Source organism: Drosophila teissieri, chromosome 2R (genome assembly GCF_016746235.2).
Source record: "Drosophila teissieri strain GT53w chromosome 2R, Prin_Dtei_1.1, whole genome shotgun sequence".
Classification (NCBI taxonomy): domain Eukaryota; kingdom Metazoa; phylum Arthropoda; class Insecta; order Diptera; family Drosophilidae; genus Drosophila; species Drosophila teissieri.
Window position 1 is genome coordinate 12,069,594 of NC_053030.1, and position 17,472 is coordinate 12,087,065.

At 43.7% G+C, this 17,472-nt stretch overlaps 3 protein-coding genes across 3 annotated transcripts; all 3 read right to left on the reverse strand.

The window, feature by feature from the left end:
• Positions 1 to 11,178: 11,178 nt before the first annotated feature.
• On the reverse strand, positions 11,179 to 12,592 carry LOC122614038 (L-lactate dehydrogenase B chain). Its single transcript, XM_043788498.1, has one exon. The coding sequence runs from the start codon at positions 12,538 to 12,540 to the stop codon at positions 11,458 to 11,460; it is 1,083 nt and encodes a 360-aa protein (XP_043644433.1). The 5' UTR covers positions 12,541 to 12,592; the 3' UTR covers positions 11,179 to 11,457.
• A 1,640-nt stretch (positions 12,593 to 14,232) lies between these two features.
• Positions 14,233 to 15,696, reverse strand: LOC122614186. Its single transcript, XM_043788707.1, has one exon. The coding sequence runs from the start codon at positions 15,406 to 15,408 to the stop codon at positions 14,233 to 14,235; it is 1,176 nt and encodes a 391-aa protein (XP_043644642.1). The 5' UTR covers positions 15,409 to 15,696.
• An 81-nt stretch (positions 15,697 to 15,777) lies between these two features.
• On the reverse strand, positions 15,778 to 17,297 carry LOC122615304 (grpE protein homolog, mitochondrial). Its single transcript, XM_043790338.1, has 3 exons — positions 17,114 to 17,297; positions 16,692 to 16,992; positions 15,778 to 16,346 (listed from the first exon to the last, which is right to left on the reverse strand). The coding sequence occupies exons 1-3, from the start codon at positions 17,197 to 17,199 to the stop codon at positions 16,086 to 16,088; spliced, it is 648 nt and encodes a 215-aa protein (XP_043646273.1). The 5' UTR covers positions 17,200 to 17,297; the 3' UTR covers positions 15,778 to 16,085.
• Between the last annotated feature and the right edge of the window lie 175 nt (positions 17,298 to 17,472).

Below are 17,472 nucleotides of genomic sequence, written 5' to 3' on the forward strand. Positions count from 1 at the left end.
ACCGCTTCCACATTCCAAGCCATAGAAATAATATCCCGAATTTGGAGTCACATAAAACCGTTTTCATTCTAACATTTTCCAATCTCCGATTCGGAAGAATCCTGCAGGATTACGGAAGCAGGATCACATTCTTAGGGTACGCCTCTTTTCAATCGGAAATTACCGGAAATGGTTTACACTAAAGGTCACTGATCAGCAAATGAAAACTAATAAAAAAAGAGGACCGAACATCTTTAAACAGCACACTCTGCAGATGCAGCATTTTCCTGGGAAATTTAAAAAACGTGGGAAACCTATCCCATTGGTGGTTAGATCTTGGGATTCTTTAACAGGAAACTAGGAAACTGACACGTGTTTCCAAACAATTATCGACATGACCTAAATCTGGTGAAAAATTCGCAGCATGTTAAGAAACACCTGCAGGATAACGGAAGTAGGAAATGCCATTTGTTACCACTTGAAAACCTATTTTTTTAAAGCAGGAAATCGATTTGTGATCCGACCGATTCCATTTCCTGTGGCAGCTTCCGTTTCTTTTAAAAAATAAACATTGATTATTCGATATACATTTGTGGGATCTTTTTTATGACACTGAGTTTTTTGGGATCTTTTTTTCCTGGAACTCTACATGCCACATGCTAAGATTTTTGGGATAGGCGTGAGAACGAAATCGGCTTAATTAGTCGGTTTCTACTAGGCAAACAGCATCTGCAAGGCAGTGAACTGAGTTCAACATTCCCGACGGTCACATGATACGCGAAGCCTTAGGATATCTGTGATCTTTTTATGGATTCCTTTCGGTTCGTTGGGCCCGCATGTTCTCGATGCCCCGAAGGCGTGAGAATGCGGGCTATATGTGGAATACTAATTAGTTTTCTGTATCAGGCAAGCAGCGCGCAACAGTTGGGTATGCTTCCTCCAGGGAGTCCTTCCTGGATGAACCAGCGATTTTTATATGCAAATTGGATTAAAGCAGCATCGCTTCAATTAAACTCACTACCAGGCAAACAGTTTCGCCAGCAAGCGGTTCTCACCTTTCCAGGACTGCCTCCTGCCGTCTTACCTATGAGATTTACTACAAGGAAGTGCCAAACTACCACCAAACTATTGAGCTAAAAGAAGGCATTCCTTCTCTTTTAACTTTCCCAAGATGTTTGCAACCCTCGTGATTGGGACTGCTTCGAAAAATACGTCTTGTCCTCATCAGGAAGACAGAAAAAGCAGGAGGAGGGAAGATTACTCGGAAACTCACAACACCTTATATATGTATGAGGGTTGAATTGAATTCATTCATAAGAAACTAAGAAGTCGTGCCATGTCTTGGCTTTCATTAGGCAAACAGCAGATTCATAGGTCTCCCACCGAGCATCTTCAACTGGATTGAAAGCAAAAGAGGGTTGAAACTGTCACCTTCCATAAGCGGCTTTCAGCAAACGCAAGACAACAATTTAAAGAATATATATATCCAGCAATCATCTCGATCGAAGATCTTTCAACTAATGTGGGCGTAATCCTTTCGCCGCAGGTAAAATTCCTCGCCTCGAGCGTGAGAATTTCAATCAATTTTTGTTGATCTAGCAACAGGCGATCAGCAAAGAGCAGCAGCATCCCTGCCTTTCCCATGTCTTCAATTTCAGTTTTTTACGCACCGAGCGTGTGAACGAAGACCAACAAAAAACGAGAAAGAACGTTGCACGCGAATGCTACCGACTATCAGGTACCGAGTTCTAATCGTGGCTTTTGTGTATGGGATTATAAAATAAATACAAGATACATTTTTAATTTAAAGTTTGATTTTTTAATTATTATAATTACACATTTGGGGAGAAATTTTGTAATTTTGCAATACTTATTTTTAATGATACCATTTTTATATATTTCTTGTTTATTATTTACCATATTACCAGTTAATATATTCATGTTAAAGAGATACAAAAAACTATACCTTACAGGGTCCTATGCCTACACCCCACCTACATATATACCCCTGCATCTTAAAAATACTGGATATGCCACGAAAGCGAAAACCCAAAAACCAACAAAAACGAGAGTCGAGGATCGCGTGGGAATAAATGCCGCACCGCCAGACGGGCAGAAAAGGAAAGGAATGGAAAGGAATGTAACGTATTTTTTCCCACAGCTCCTGCAGATAGGCATCTCCCATTCCCATCTCCCCGTGGGACTCTCCGCACTTTCCGCACTCTTCACACTCTCCACACTCTCCGTAAAATTATATGCAGAGGCCTAAATTAGTTGTTAATTGTTTCCCTGGCCCTTTTTCGCTTTGGCATGTGCTCGCGTGAGAACTCCGAATCGAGTCATTGGAAAAGAGAGCAGGAGCGCAGAAGAATTCGTTGGTCGCCTTCACTTTCCAGCGGTGGTGTCACCTCACTCCACTCCTCTCCTCTCCACTCCACTCCAGTGGTTGCTGTTGCTCTTAACGAGATCCTCGATCGTTACGTTAAACGGATGTGGACTCTGTTGTTGGTTGTGCGTGTGTATGTGTGTTTGTGTGTTTGTTTGTTTGCGGAGGGCTTTAAGGTCTGTCTGGTTGGCTGGTTGTTTAGTTGGTTGGTTGGCTGCGGTTCGCTGTGTCAACATCGTGTGGGAAATTCTTGGCCATTATCCGTTACAAGAACGAATGTTCTCCGCGAAGAGCGAGCGATCGTGAGAACTGTTTATGCTCAAGCGCAGATCTCGACCAGGAAAACAGAAAGTCAGCAGCGGTTCAGTTGGAAGCGAGTTGAGACACGAGTTAGCCAAATTAATACAAGACTACCTGCCTATTGGAAAGCATTATTGGAATAAGAATTCCTAATGAGTACACAAAGTTACAACAAAGCTAATCAAAATACATTTATTTTCTCTGCCTCTAATATTAACATGGAATAAGTTAAGGTTTTGCAGAAATAAACTTTAACAATAACATATATATTTATATGATAATAATATTTTATATACATTTATTATACATTTTTATACCCGCTACGCGTCGAGTTAAAGATTGACTAGATGTAGATTGTGTAGAGATGTAGATTAGACTATGTAACAGGTGGAAGGAGTCAATCAGGATTGACACTGTGCAATCCCAAAGCCCGCATCCCAGATTTTATAATTATATAGTTAATAAATATTGGAAAATAACAACAAATAACCAGCGCAGCCCCATTCGACCGCATCATTAAGTAATTCAATAACGCACAGGCCAGCAATCATTTTCCCTTCCCAGCTCAAATCCAAATTCAACTTCAACCACCAGCAATCAACAGGCAGCTCAAAAACACCAAAGAAACACGAGTTCCAAAAAACATCTTGTCGTCGTTCTACGAACTCTTCTTTCCTGTTCGAGCCCAAGACATTTACAAGCATCAAATTTCAGACAAAAGGAGCTCGAAGGCCTTAAGAAAGTGTGGCACGCGCCAAAGAGTTTTTACCCCGCAAAATGCCTTCTCTCTCCACATGCAACTACCCAAGTTCGATCAACCAGTTGCTTGCTGGGCTACCCTGCGTTCCTGTCCCTTTGACAGCCAATTAGCGATCATCAGGCAAGATTATCAACTGGAAAATTATAGGGTCTCAAATGGCCCGCGGCGAAGGAAACGCCCCTCTGCACTCTCACTCCCTTCAACATATGTATATGGATATGGATCGACATGAAACACGATCGTGGTGTGTGGCAAGTATGTTTAGGCGACTTAATGAACCCTGATGTTTGTCACGATAATTTCATGTTTTCCACTAGGCTCACAGCGAATAAAGAAGGGTCTACGAAGTGCCGCCTGTCCAAAGACCAAAGACCCGCATAATGGTCTTCGACACGCATCGAATTACAATAGCCCATGATTGGGCCCAAGAAGAATCATTCAAGTGCGAAGTACCAGGGAACCAGCTCTCCCGCTTTCCACTCCTGCCAGCCTGTTCCAATTTCACGCCGTATTAAAATAAACAGGAAGCTGTCGTTCTCAATTATGGCAATTTGCGTGCGTCGAAAAGGGATACAATGTTCACTGCTCACTCAAGAGTAGGAAGTGAGTTCTTGGGTTTCTTAACAGCCGTCGTGCCACTTCTGCTGGCCTGTTCAAAATCAATTAGCAAAACAAACAAAAAACCCATCCATCAAATCCAGCCTTTTGTTGTGGTGCTCCCTTCCAGGAACCCAAACCAAACACTTGCCTCGGGCCATCACCGCCTGCGGCTTAAAGTGCAATCAAGCCGAACCTCACGATCAGGGCCACAGCATCCCAGCCAGCTGAGATTTGGGACCAGGAATATATATATTCACATGTATATGTATAGGGACTTCTCGGCTCAGGTAACTGGCCTACCTGGCGAAGTGAAGTCGGACGAAGGCGCTCGTCTTCGCTGTTCTGTTCTCCTATTCGAATGATACAGATTTAAGCCTTTGGCTGTTGTGTCTGCCGGGGATTTGCGGTGATCGTGGGCCCCGAGGGCTCAACCGCAAGCGGATCGTGGGAAAAGGTCGAGGAAAAGCGAAAGCATCTTGGGAACCACGTGCCACGCCACGAACCATTGTTTGTCTAATCCCAGAGATCATAAGTCATAATTAGAAAACTGCCGAGGCATGCATAAAGTGTAGCAAACGAACAGGTGCCCAGAATCCGCAGTTGGGTGATCCGATTGAATCTACAGCCAAGTAGCCAGGTAGCCAGGCAGCCTCTGCTTCAGTCAGTTTATGAATAACCTCATCAGCAGCAGCAGCATCCCATTATTATCCATGCCATGATTGCCACTGATGCGCATCGATGCATAATTTTCGAACAGGTTCACAGCAACCTTCGAGAAGCCGAGTCCGCAGCCAGCCAGGAGATGAAGATGAAGAAAGTGCCCAAAGTGCCCACAGGCAGGGAGCATCGCTCGATGATGGGAAAAATCACTGGAGCGCACTCGTGTGTATCCAGGGAACAGGTTGCCAAGAGTTTTAGGCCAACGATCGCAGCAGGAGATCTCCTCCACACCCATCGAAGATGAGCACTTCGAAGCGCGACCTCATTTTGGTGGGAGTCTCCCACGGGCATCTTCGTCTCTGGTTGGAAATCAAGGAACCGTAACCAATGTCTTAGACACGAATAGGGCACCATGAATTGTAGACTTAGAATGTGCAGCATCTTTCCCTAAGGTACCTGCCACCTCTTCGGAGCTCACCTTTGACCTGCCGTCTGCTTGTGACATTTGTTGTTTGCCTGTTCGAATGCTACAATTTACATATTTATATCTCCACTTTGTGTACTAATGGGACTTGGTTTCAAAGGCTTAATTCTCAAAAAGGACAATTTCAGGCAGAACGAGTATTGCACTTTCCACCAAAGTAAATCACTTGTGTAGTGTGAGATGTTTATGATCGGTTGTGGTAGAGTATGGTCCAGCATGTTTTTGAGTTGCGGAATTCTGTTTTTATTTCTATCTTCAACCCAAGACTCTGAGAACCTGTTCGAATGCTACGCTTTCGTGACCTTTGACTCCATTTCTAAGCAAGTAAAGGTCATGCTGGGTGGTGTGCAGCATCAGATGTGGAAATATTCTCCTTCCCTTGAATTAAGAAGATCGTGAAAACCAATGAAGCGAAGCCATTTTCCCAAAATCAAGCAGGGAAACATAATTCTCAAATAGTCTCCGGAAAATTCTTGTTCCAGCACAAAGATTTCCAATCAGTCCTCAATTTTTAAAAGGTAGATAAGAGATTGAGAGATTTGTATGTATGTATGGTTTTTATTGCCAAACCCAATAAACCGTGACCAAACCCGAAAAGTCTAAAAGGTCTACATAAATGCCATGTAGGAATCCCACCTAAATCTACCTGCGTTAGAAACTGATTTCTATTGTAAAACATAAGAACCCACAGAACACTTGAATTACTGTAAAACTGTCCCTTTTACCTTGTAAGGTGCATATGTAGGTGTTAGATTTCCAGGATCGTGTTATATTTCGTGATCTCCTGCTATAATGCTACACTTTTGAGCATCCTAACTCTTTTCTGGGTATGAATTTGGAGATGGGCTTAGAACATCATTATCATCTGCAATTATATATGTTATGGATTGAGGCATATATGGGTAGCATTTTCCAAGGAAATCACTGAAATGCAACGGAAAATACTAAAAATTTCCACTCAGTCCTCAATCTTAAAAGATATGTTCATATATTTCACTCTTTTAAATGAAAATGTGTAAAACATTTATTGGCAAAACCAATGAACCGTGACCAAGACCGAAAAATCGAACAGGCCTGCATAAATGCCATGCAGAAATCCCACCGAAAACTACCTGCATAAGAACCAGATTTCTATTGTAACATATAAGGATCTGAAGAATATACATGTAAAACTGTCCCTTTTACCTCGGGAATTAGGTGTTAGTTTTCTAGTATCGTGTTCTATTCCTTGCTCTCCTGGTATATTGCTACAGTTTTGAGCATCCTAACCCTTTCCTGGGAATGACTTTTGAGATACGAAACATCATTATCATTATAAAACATCACATATATGTATCACTTCAACAGGGTCACAGCATCGTAGAACAAATCTGCATTTATATATGTTATGGATTTAAGCAGATACAGATACGGATAGCATTTTCCAAGGAAATCACTGAAGTGCAACGATCTGTCCCAAAATACCAGGCTTTCAAAGTAAGGAGGATATCTATATGCCTAAAATCAATATCCAAAAGAATATTAAAAACAGGTTCTTAGAAAAATCAGAAATATAATATTTTTCCTTTACTTGGATTAAGAAAATCGTAAAAACCAATGAAGCGAAGCAATTTTCACAAAATAGAACAGGTTAACATAACTCTCAAATAGTCTCTGGAAAATTCTTGTTCCAGAATACAGATTTTCACTCAGGCATCAATATTTACAAGATGGGTGAGAGATGTTTATATATTACAATGTGTACATAAGTCAACTGTAAAATGTATATGGTTTTATTGCCAAAACCAATGAGCCGTGACGAAGTCCGAAAAATCTAACAAGCATACATAAATGCCATGCAGAAATCTCACCGATAACTACCTGCATAAGAAGGAGATTTCTATTGTAACATATTAGGACCCACAGCAATCACCGGAAAACTGTCCTTTTTACCTTGGTAGTTCGGTGTTAGTTTTCCAGGATCGTGTTCTATTCCTTGCTCTCCTGTTATAATGCTACAGTTTTGAGCATCCTAACCCTTTCCTGGGAATGACTTTTGAGATATGAAACATCATTATCAATGTAAAACATCACATATACATACATATGTATCACTTCAACAGGCTTACAACATCCAAGATGTTTCCAATGAAATCACTGAAGTGCAACGTTCTGTCCCAAAATACCAGGCTTTCAAAGTAAGAAGGATATCCTTATGTCTAAAATCAATATCCAAAAATATATAAAAACTGGTTCTTAAGAAAAATCAGATGTGGAAATATTTTTCCTTCCCTTAGATTAAGAAGATCGTGAAAACCAATGAAGCGAAGCCATTTTCCCAACATAAAACAGGTGAACATAATTTCTAAATAGTCTCTGGAAAATTCTACATTTTTTACTCAGACCTCAATTTTTAAAAGATATGTTCATATATTTTCACACTTTTAATGAAAATGTGTACATAAGTCAACGTTAAAATCATATATGTTTTTATTGGCAAAACCAATGAACCGTGACCAAGTCCGAAAAATCGAACAGGCCTACATAAATGCCGCGCAGAAAACCCACCAAAATCTACCTGCATAAGAACCATATTTCTATTTTACCTTGGTTGTTAGGCATTAGTTTTCCAGGATCGTGTTCTATTCCTTGCTCTCCTGTTATTTTGCTACCATTTTGAGCATCCTAACCCTTTTCCTGAGAATAAATGTGGAGATAGGATTAAGAACATCATTATCATAATAAAACATCACATATATGTATGACTTCAAAAGGCTCACAGCATCCAAGAACAAATCTGCATTTATATACATATGTTATGGATCTAAGCATTTTCCAGGGAAATATGTTTAAAATCATAGCCAAAAATATATAAAACCTGGTTCTTAAGAAAAATCAGATGTGGAAATATTTCTCCTTCCCTTAGATTAAGAAGATCGTGAAAACCAATGAAGCGAAGTCATTTACCCAATATACAACAGGTGAACATAATTTCTAAATAGTCTCTGGAAAATTCTACAGATTTCCACTCAGTCTTCAATCTCTAAAAGTTATGTTCATATATTTTCACACTTTTAATGAAAACGTGTACATAAGTCAACGTTAAAATCATATATGTTTTTATTGGCAAACCCAATGAACCAGAAAAATCGAACAGGCCTACATAAATGCCATGCAGAAATCCAATCGAAAAACTACCTGCATAAGAACCAGATTTCTATTGTAAAACATAACACAAAATACTCCTGTAGAACTGTCCCTTTTACTTTGGTTCTTCGGTTATAGTTTTCCAGGATCGTGTTCTATTTCTTGCTCTCCTGTTATAATGCGACAGTTTTGAGCATCCTAACTCTTTTCTGGGTATGAATTTGGAGATGGGCTTAGAACATCATTATCATTACAAAACATCACATATATGTATCACTTCAACAGGCTCACAGCTACCAAGAACAATTCTTCATTTATATATGTGGAGCTACGTTTAGCATTTCAGATTCGGGTAGCATTTTCCAAGGAAATCACTGAAGTGCAACGATCTGTACCAAAATACCAGGCTTTCAAAGTAAGAAGGATACACAAATGTTCAAATGCAGCTGAAAAATCAATACCCAAAAATATACAAAAACTGGTTCCTAAGAAAAATCACATACAGCCTCTAAGGAATCAGTCAGGCAGAAAGAACTGGCTCGAATTACCAGGCAAGCAAAGATATAGAAAGGATCCAACGAATAAACTCGACGTTGAGTCCCCAAAAATGCTAATTGAATGCCAAGAAAGAGTTAAAAGTCACAAAAACTGTAGCATTCGAACAGGAACTCAAATGTTGTAGAAGGCAGCCAGAAGAAGTGTGTGGGTGCAGCGATAATCCCTAGGAAATCCCAATCATTGAAGATCACTGAGCTGTGACCAAACGGATTAGGCGACCAGGCCAGCATCAATAACCAATACCAGATTCCAGATTTCAGATTCCAGATTTAGGTGGAAACTTCAATCGGATAAGTGCTTCCAGGGTCAAAGGGCAGTTCTAGGAGAAAACCACTGGATCGTGACCAAAGAGATCAATGGAACAGGCTGGCAGAAAATCACGGAGGCGAATGCCATACTCTACAAATGAGCAATGTGCATGGGAGATAATCTCCCCCAATCCCATTCAGAAGATCAGTGAAGTGTGGCCAAGCCGAACAGGCCCACAAAACTGATAGGAGGTGTAGATCGTGCCGCGGAAAACTGCATCCAGCCTCCGAAACGAAAACGAAATCGAAAAATGCAGCGCACCCAAATCTCTCATGCATTTGATAAATATATAACCCAGAGCCCTCGGCTGTGGGAAAAACTGATGGCGTTGCACTTGGCTGCACGTGGATGGGATGCATCGGAGGCATTGGATGCAATGGATGCGGGCTGCAGGCTGCACTGGCTGTTTGCCTGTTCGAAGGTCACACTCGGATGCACATCGAAAATAGAGGATGGCATGTGTGGGAAAATGCACGGAGATGGTTCATGGCATCGCGTAATTTGACAAAATCTAGACCATGCAAATGTGTAGCACTTCAGCAGGCGGACAGCTTCCACGGGAAAGCACCTGCCCTAGTACACTGCCTGCGGTCAGTATGCCAACACCGCGATCATCCCACGCAGTCCCGAAAACACATGTGAAACTGTCGCATTTCACTAGGTCGACAGCAAATGAAGCGTGTTGCCCTTTAATCATTCGGTGATTTTGTATTTAACAAAACAGCCAGTCCAGAATTCATGTGAGCCTATTCGCAGTTACACAATCAAAACAAACAAATGTGCATTTGTCATGCTCCGTGGGGGTCTCTCCATCGATTTGTTTGTGATTTTGGGGGCAAAACTGTAGCATTTCAACAGGGAAACATAAGGAAATAAACCAACCAAAGCAGACCCGAAAATCTATTAGCAGGTAGCTGGAAAATCAAAGGCGGCGCTCACTTTCTGCTCGCACTGTGCGCCTAGTGAATTTCCATTAGGCAAACAAACAGCTAAATAGTGTTAAACATTTTCCATTTATTTAAACAAATTCCAAGGGAAAGGGAGAGAGATAGAGGCGCACGCCCTGCGTGGGCGTGTCTTTGCATTCGTTTCTAACAACAATAGCCCAAAATAACGTGGCGGAACATTTTCCCAGACGATGCAACGAGGCGTTGAAAATCTCCGAGTTCCGTGGCTGCCACCTGGCCGCCCACTTCTGAGCGCCTGGTGGCATGTTACACTTGGCTACACTTGCATCTAATGGATGTGATGGCATGGGATGCTGCACAATCTTGGCGTGTCGCAACCCCGGGTCAACCAGCCAACCACTTGACTCGCTTCGCTTCGTCGCATCGGCGGGCACCAAAAATCGAAATCATGGTGGAGCAGCCAAACGAAATGTGGCGAGCGGAACGCGATCGTTAATCGCTGCTGAGATCCATGGGCGCCTGCTACAATCGCAGACCTTGGCTCCAAAAGTTGCGCAATGCAGGCCCCAATCGTCTTGAGACGCCACATTTCCCTGCTGGAGCTCATCGGCGCTGCTTTCTCATCCGCGCTGATCACCTATTCGTTTCCAAGACCTTTGACTTTCGATTTTTCTTGGCCGTCAAGGTCTTTGGGGCAAACCAACCTTGGGGATCCGAAATCTTACGATCCGAGAGAATTGTCACTGCGCCAAGGGGAATATAAATCATAAATTTTTGGGAAAATTACAAAATTTTACACGTCTACTAACAGGGTCACAGAAATGGAAAGACATACAAAGTCTTCTGGTATCGCTGCGTTTTTATAAGTAACATAGCTCGTCTACAAAACATTCGTGTGTGTTCATCTCACTTGCTCTAGTGGAAAGTGGAAAGGGCAAAGGGCCACTTGCCTACTCGCTCCCACAGCTGCTCTTCTCTGCTTTTCACTTTCCATTTTCCGCTTGAGATTTGGGTGTGGTTTTCATGGCCATTTCCCCGAATAATACATTGGAAGGTAGCTGCAGTAAGAAGTGCTCTTTTTTTATATTTTGTGCTTTGGTAATCAAAAAGTATAATACTTGTCTAGATACAATAATAATGTGGCTAATAATTATATCTTCACAGAACCACGTTTTTCGGAATTTGTCATTTCCAAAAGGTATTTTTACAATATAAATATTTCGGAAATCGTTTAAGTTTGACGATCTTCTTAAAAACCAACAGCTTTTCAAATAAACCTTCAGTATAAGTAACTTAACTTCCAAGAAGTTTCACAAGGTGTTAGCTGCAGCTCAGCTACTTCATTATTCATAAACTTGTTAATATCCTTTGACTTGGCCAATCATGATCAAAGATTCAGAGAGCATTGCGCCTCCAGCAGGACGTTGGCGGAGGCCAGCAGCTTGCCCTGCTCCACATCCGTGAGCGGCAGCTCGAACACGTGGCTGATGCCGCCGGCGGTGACCAGGCAGGGCAGCGATAGCACCACATGGTCCTTGATGCCGTTCAGGCCCTGCATGTCCGTGCCCACGGATGCGACCTTGCCCTTGCCGCCGCACATCGCCTGCACGATGTCCGTGCAGGTGAGGGCAACGGCCCAGTTGGTGTAGCCCTTGGTCTTGGCCACCGCAAGGCCGCCGGTGGTGACCTGCCCGTTGATCTCCGCCCAGTTCTCCGGATCGTCGCCGCAGGCCAGGCTCTTGACCACATCATTGAGCCGGATGCCGGCGATGGAGACGCTGGACCACACTGGAACCGCACTGGCGCCGTGCTCGCCGATCACATAGCCATGGACCTGGGACGGAGGCACTCGAAGGCGATCTGCGATCAGGTTGCGGAACCTCACCGTGTCCAGGTGACAGCCGGTGGTGAAGCAGCGATGCTTGGGCAGCTTGCCAATCCGCTGGACAGCGTAGGTCATAACATCGGCGGGATTGGAGATGACAATGAAGGTGGCATTGGGACTGAGCTTCACCAGTTTGGGCACCGCCTCCTTGAGGATTTCGATGGTCTTTTTCATCGCAGCCAGGCGGGAACGATCCTTGCCGGAGGGCCGTGCTCCCGCCGTAAGGATCACCACGTCGGAGTTCTTGGAGTTGGCACCGTCGCCGCAGGGCACCACCCGAGCATCGTTCAGAAAGGCGGAGGCCTGCTGAAAGTCCAGTGCCTCCGCCTTGGCCAGCTCGTAGTTAATGTCCAGGATGACCAGGTTCTTGGTGAGATTCCGCAGCAGCAGCATGCAACTGATCGCCGTGCCCACCTGACCGGCTCCAACTACGCTGATCTTCGGAATCCGCGAGCGCTTGAACTCCTTCAGGGGCTTCATCGACTTGGCGAACGAGGACTTGTCCGGCTTGCTGGACATTCCCTTAGAATTCCCCATGGTGGGCAGGAAATTGACCATTTTCAGTATCTGCTGCCTTAATGCCATTTGTTAATTTTGAATTTCGAAACTGAAAAGGGAATACTTAAACTAAGCCTACAGATACATATGTATGTTTAGTATCACCTTTTCGGGTAGCTAAAAAAAGATTTCCTGTCCGCAACAATATGATGGTTACTATGTACATACATACCTTTGCTTATAACTATTATATATACTAATATAACTATAACTATTACCTTCTTATCATTACATATTTGTTCAGATTTTTTACAAAATGAAAAAATAATTTATTTGAATATATATATTATTTATATGAATTATTTAAATTATAATTATGATATAATAGCTATTACAGTTTGTACTTCGTATATTTTAGCTTAGCTTTTTGTTCCTAACCAAAAACGTGGTACAAGAATTGTTCTACCTATAAAAACTTAGGAAGTATAAATATTTCACACGGCTCTCTTGCATATTTCTAAGAATATGCTGACTGAAAGTAACTATTTTTAAAGAACTTATTAAAATATTCTATATTTCAAATATACAACTTATTCGAATTGAGTTGCATACTTTTAGGCGGGAAGCGATGAAGTGCTCAACTTTCTGGTATATTTATAACACTAATTTTGTGGTATACACCCCCACAAGGCTAGCATATTTCGGTATCTCGCTTAAGGTCTCACTGCTGGCCACCCATTGATTTTTCACTTCACTTTTCTACTCAATTCAATTCGGTTTATTTCTCGAGGAGATCGCTGCATCTCTCACTTTCTGGAACCACGTGTTGTCCTATGCACGCTCGGCTGCCCATTTTCCAGGGTAGCAGAGTGCTATTTTGAAGGACATATAGGAAACCCATCGACAATCTTACCAAATGCGTAGCCAAATTCCTGGGCTCTGCGTTTCATTTAAATTGTCAAACATTTAAGTGTATATACATATATATCTGTATATATTTAATTAAGTAATTCCGCGTTGTCCTATGCACGCCCACTCGCCCATTTTCCAGGGTAATTGGGTGCTATTTTTTAAGGACATATAGAAATCTCGACAATCTTACCGAAACGTTGTGCTAACTTCTAGGCACTGCTTTTCATTTATATTGTTGAACAATTATGCATTCTATTAACCAGCAAGCGTTGAATAATATTAAACGGTGGCCGAATTTGTAAATAGGCCACAGTTATGCAAGAAACGCTAGAAAGAAGTTCGGTAGTATTTAATAACGTGCTGACTAACATCTGCGGATTAGAGCTTTGCGTTTTGAGGTACTAACCACAATACCATAATTTGAAAATCCACCTTAAAGGTTATAAAACGTGCTTAGCCCCCTAAGAACCCATGTGGCACTTCAAAGGTTATGATACATGCTCTTTTATGAAGTCATCCTCTGAAATCCGTGTGCATGTGTACCCATAATATATCATATCTACGCATAATGATCTCCAATTTTCGTAAGAATCTCCGAATGAGGAAACCATAAACTATATCTTGTCCAATAGATTCAATGCTAGATCATACATATACCCCATATTATTTCCAAAGAGGAAACCATAAAACATACCTTTTGAAATAGATCTAGTTTCAGATCATACACGTACCCCCATATTATTTCCCACCCCATTTGATTCTGAGAGTTTCATTTGAAACCCATCACAAAACAAGATCACTAAAGCAGTTGGTTTATGGAAAATGTATTTCATTTGAAATGGTATTAAGACTAGTCACACACTCCGCCTACTTGAGTGCCTGGGAGGCCTCGATCAGCCGCTGGAGATCATCGTTGGAGCTCAGTGCGTTCTGCACGGCCTTCAGCACCTGGTTGCCCATGGCCTGGGTCTGCTCCGGACTGAGGGCCAGGGTGCTCAGGCGCTTGGCCAGTTCCGCCAGCTTGGGCTGCCGCTCCAGGAAGATTTCCACGACCTGTGGCGAGATATTGGCCATTTTGGCCAGCTGCTGGATGTGCGGCGGCAGGGTTGAGTACTTGCCCTCCGCATCCTCCTGCATGATCAGCTTGGGCGTGTTGAGATGTGGCTTGGTCACAGGAGCAGAAGTGGTCGTCGTCGTGGTGGTGGGCAGCTGGATGGGCTTCGCGGTGGCCAACGACACGGGGCGCAGGGGAATGGGATAGTGATACGGCAGAGGCTGCCTCACCAGGATCGGACGCAGGGGCGTCATGCCAGCTGGAGGAGGGGGCACGAACACGGGCTGGAAAGGGGGAGTTGGCGCAATGATGAACGGACCAGGAGTGGTGGTAGTGGAGATCTGACCGGACCACAGGTTGTACTGCTTCATGAAGTCGCCGAAACGTTGCATTAAGCTCAACTCAGGACTGGCATCTGCTGGAGTGGTGGATCTCTCCTGGGGCAGCTCATCGTAGCTGGCATTGCCCATGGTGTTGTCATCATCATCGTCGTTGTCGTTGCCGTCGTCGTTCTCAGCCTTCTCTTGTTCCTCTGCCACATTCTCCTCGGCCTCCTCGAAGTGCAGGGCATCCAGATACTGTTTCATCAGGGCCAAGCCCTCTTCCGTTCCAGTCAGCGTGCGTATGTAATCTATGGTCTCGCTGGCACCATTCGTGCCAATCATCTCGCCCAGCTCCTCGAGACTGGGCAGATCCTTCAGGCCCAGCTTGTTGTGGGCCAGGTCCAGGAGATCAGCAGGATAGCCAGAGGCTGGAGCAGCCGTCGTGGTCGTCGTAGTCGTGGTGGTGGGTTTAATCAGCTTGTAGACCGGCAGGTTGTAGTACAAGGCGTTCTGCAGTTTGGAGTCCACTCTGGGCGGGAACTTTCTATTGATGTCCACTATAATGGCGCTGTCTTGTCCGTAAAAGCGAGGCAGCACCGACACTCTGGCCTGGATGCACTGCACCATGGCCAAGGACCAGAGGAAACGCATTAGCACACCAATCATTCCGTTCACTTCAAATGTTTAAGGACAACTAACCCATGATAGTCGAAGAGCGTTTCAAGTAGACTTTGAACTCTGGAGCGAATCTCATTTCAGGGAACCCACCATCTGTGTTTCATCTGAATTCATGGGAACGTGCTGGAAGCCTACCTGCTGGGCCATAGAACATCACGCATTTCCATTGAATTTTCCACCTACGCGACGAGCAGGAATGCGATTACCCTTCGCTACCTGGTTTTTGTGAACAAAGGAAATGGTTTTTCAAGAGGGATTCGAATTTCGAGGGCTGATGAAAACGGGAAAATCAAAGGAAACTGGGAGAGACCTAGATAAACAGAGTTTCCAGATGAGAAATACAAATATCTTGCTATATATCAACAAACTAAAACATGTTTTATTATCGTAATTAAACCTTATAGTGGAACACTCGATGGCAACGCGTGTGGTACAAATTGTGGCCATCAAATCCAGTCACAGATCTCTTAGAAACTAGGAGGAATTCTAAATTCGCAAGCTCTGCCCGAAGGACGCGTTTGTGGGATAGATTGTATTTACACGGGGTTTACGTACATGAATTTTGCAGCGGAAAACAAATTGCAAACAACTGACAGACGCCATGTAAATTGGGATGGGGGTGGGGTACTGGAAATTTTACACGCCTCAGGGCATCCGCATGGCTATCAACACTTCGACACGCCCACCAAGGCCGGGCGTATGCAACGCTCGTGCAGTTTGTAGCCCAGCTTGGTCACCTCCACCACGGTGTTGGCCTCGACGGTCTTGTCCTCCTTCTGGAACAGTGCCTCGTGCTGGTTGGGGTCGAACTTCTGGTTGATGGGATCCAGCGGCTCCAGTCCGTGTCGCTTGAACACCTGCAGCAGCGAGGCGCGCGTCATGCTGAGGCCCTCGTAGAGGTTCTTCAAGTCAGCGTTGCCGCTGAGCTGTAATAAGTATGATCTTTAGTAGGGGTAGCTCTAAAAATGTTACAATAAAGCCATCGAAATGTAACAGGAATACATTTCACAACGGTCGTTCATATGGCAATTATTTTCTACAAACAGATAAAATAGCTAACAACAAACGGGGCAGAAGACTTCAAATAGAAGAAATCCCTAAGGATATTCGAATATGAAGCTATTCTCAATTCAAAACTTTCAAGATATCTTCATGTACATACATATGTAATGCAGAATTTCTTATCGCAACTTTAAGAACTTTGTTGAACTTAGTTTCGAACGCGAAACCTTCAGTGGGAGATATCCACAAGTAAGGCAAGTTGTATGTACCTTTTCCTTGGGCACCGCCTGTGTGGCATGTCCCAGGGTGTCCGCCACCTCGAGCAGGTCCTTGCAGAAGCTCTGGATGCCGAAGATCTTGGCGTCGCTGATCTGTTTGTTCAGTCGGTTCCTCATGTTTTCGCTGTCGGCGAGGGAGCGCTTGTATTTGTCCAGTAGCTCGGCGTTCTGCTCCTTGGCGGCGGCCAGCTCCTTGGTGAGTTTCTCCACTTCTGGCGAGGCTTCGGTGGCCTTCTGCTCCGCCGCCGCCGCCTCTTCCGGCTGTTTCTCTGTGCTGAACAAACGCAGGGCACTGCTTGTGGGGAAGAGGAGATGCGAGAAACAGGGGGCAATGTTAGAATTACGTGCAATCGCCGACAAACGTGCGCCCTCATTACGTCACAGAAAAGAGGAAGCAATGCGGATAGACTTACCTCATATTTTGGGAAGTGACCGATGACCGCAGGTGGACGAGTCGCCGGCCAAACATCTGCAGAGGTAATCCTGCTTTCGCTGCCATAATGCTGAGCTTTTATGTACGTTAAATAAACTTATTTCGCTTTTGACGTAAAATCGTCGGCCAATCTGTGCTAATCCAACAATCGATTTAAGTTCGATACGTATGCTTATCGATTGCACCGGTGTGGGCGGTTAGTGTGACCGCAGCGCTGCTGTGTAATGTATCTGTCAAGTCGGATGTACAATACATGGAAGCCCAGATTCTATCATGTAAAAACTTATATACTATTTAACCAGAGAAAATCAACAAATAATAAACTTAAAAAGAAATTGA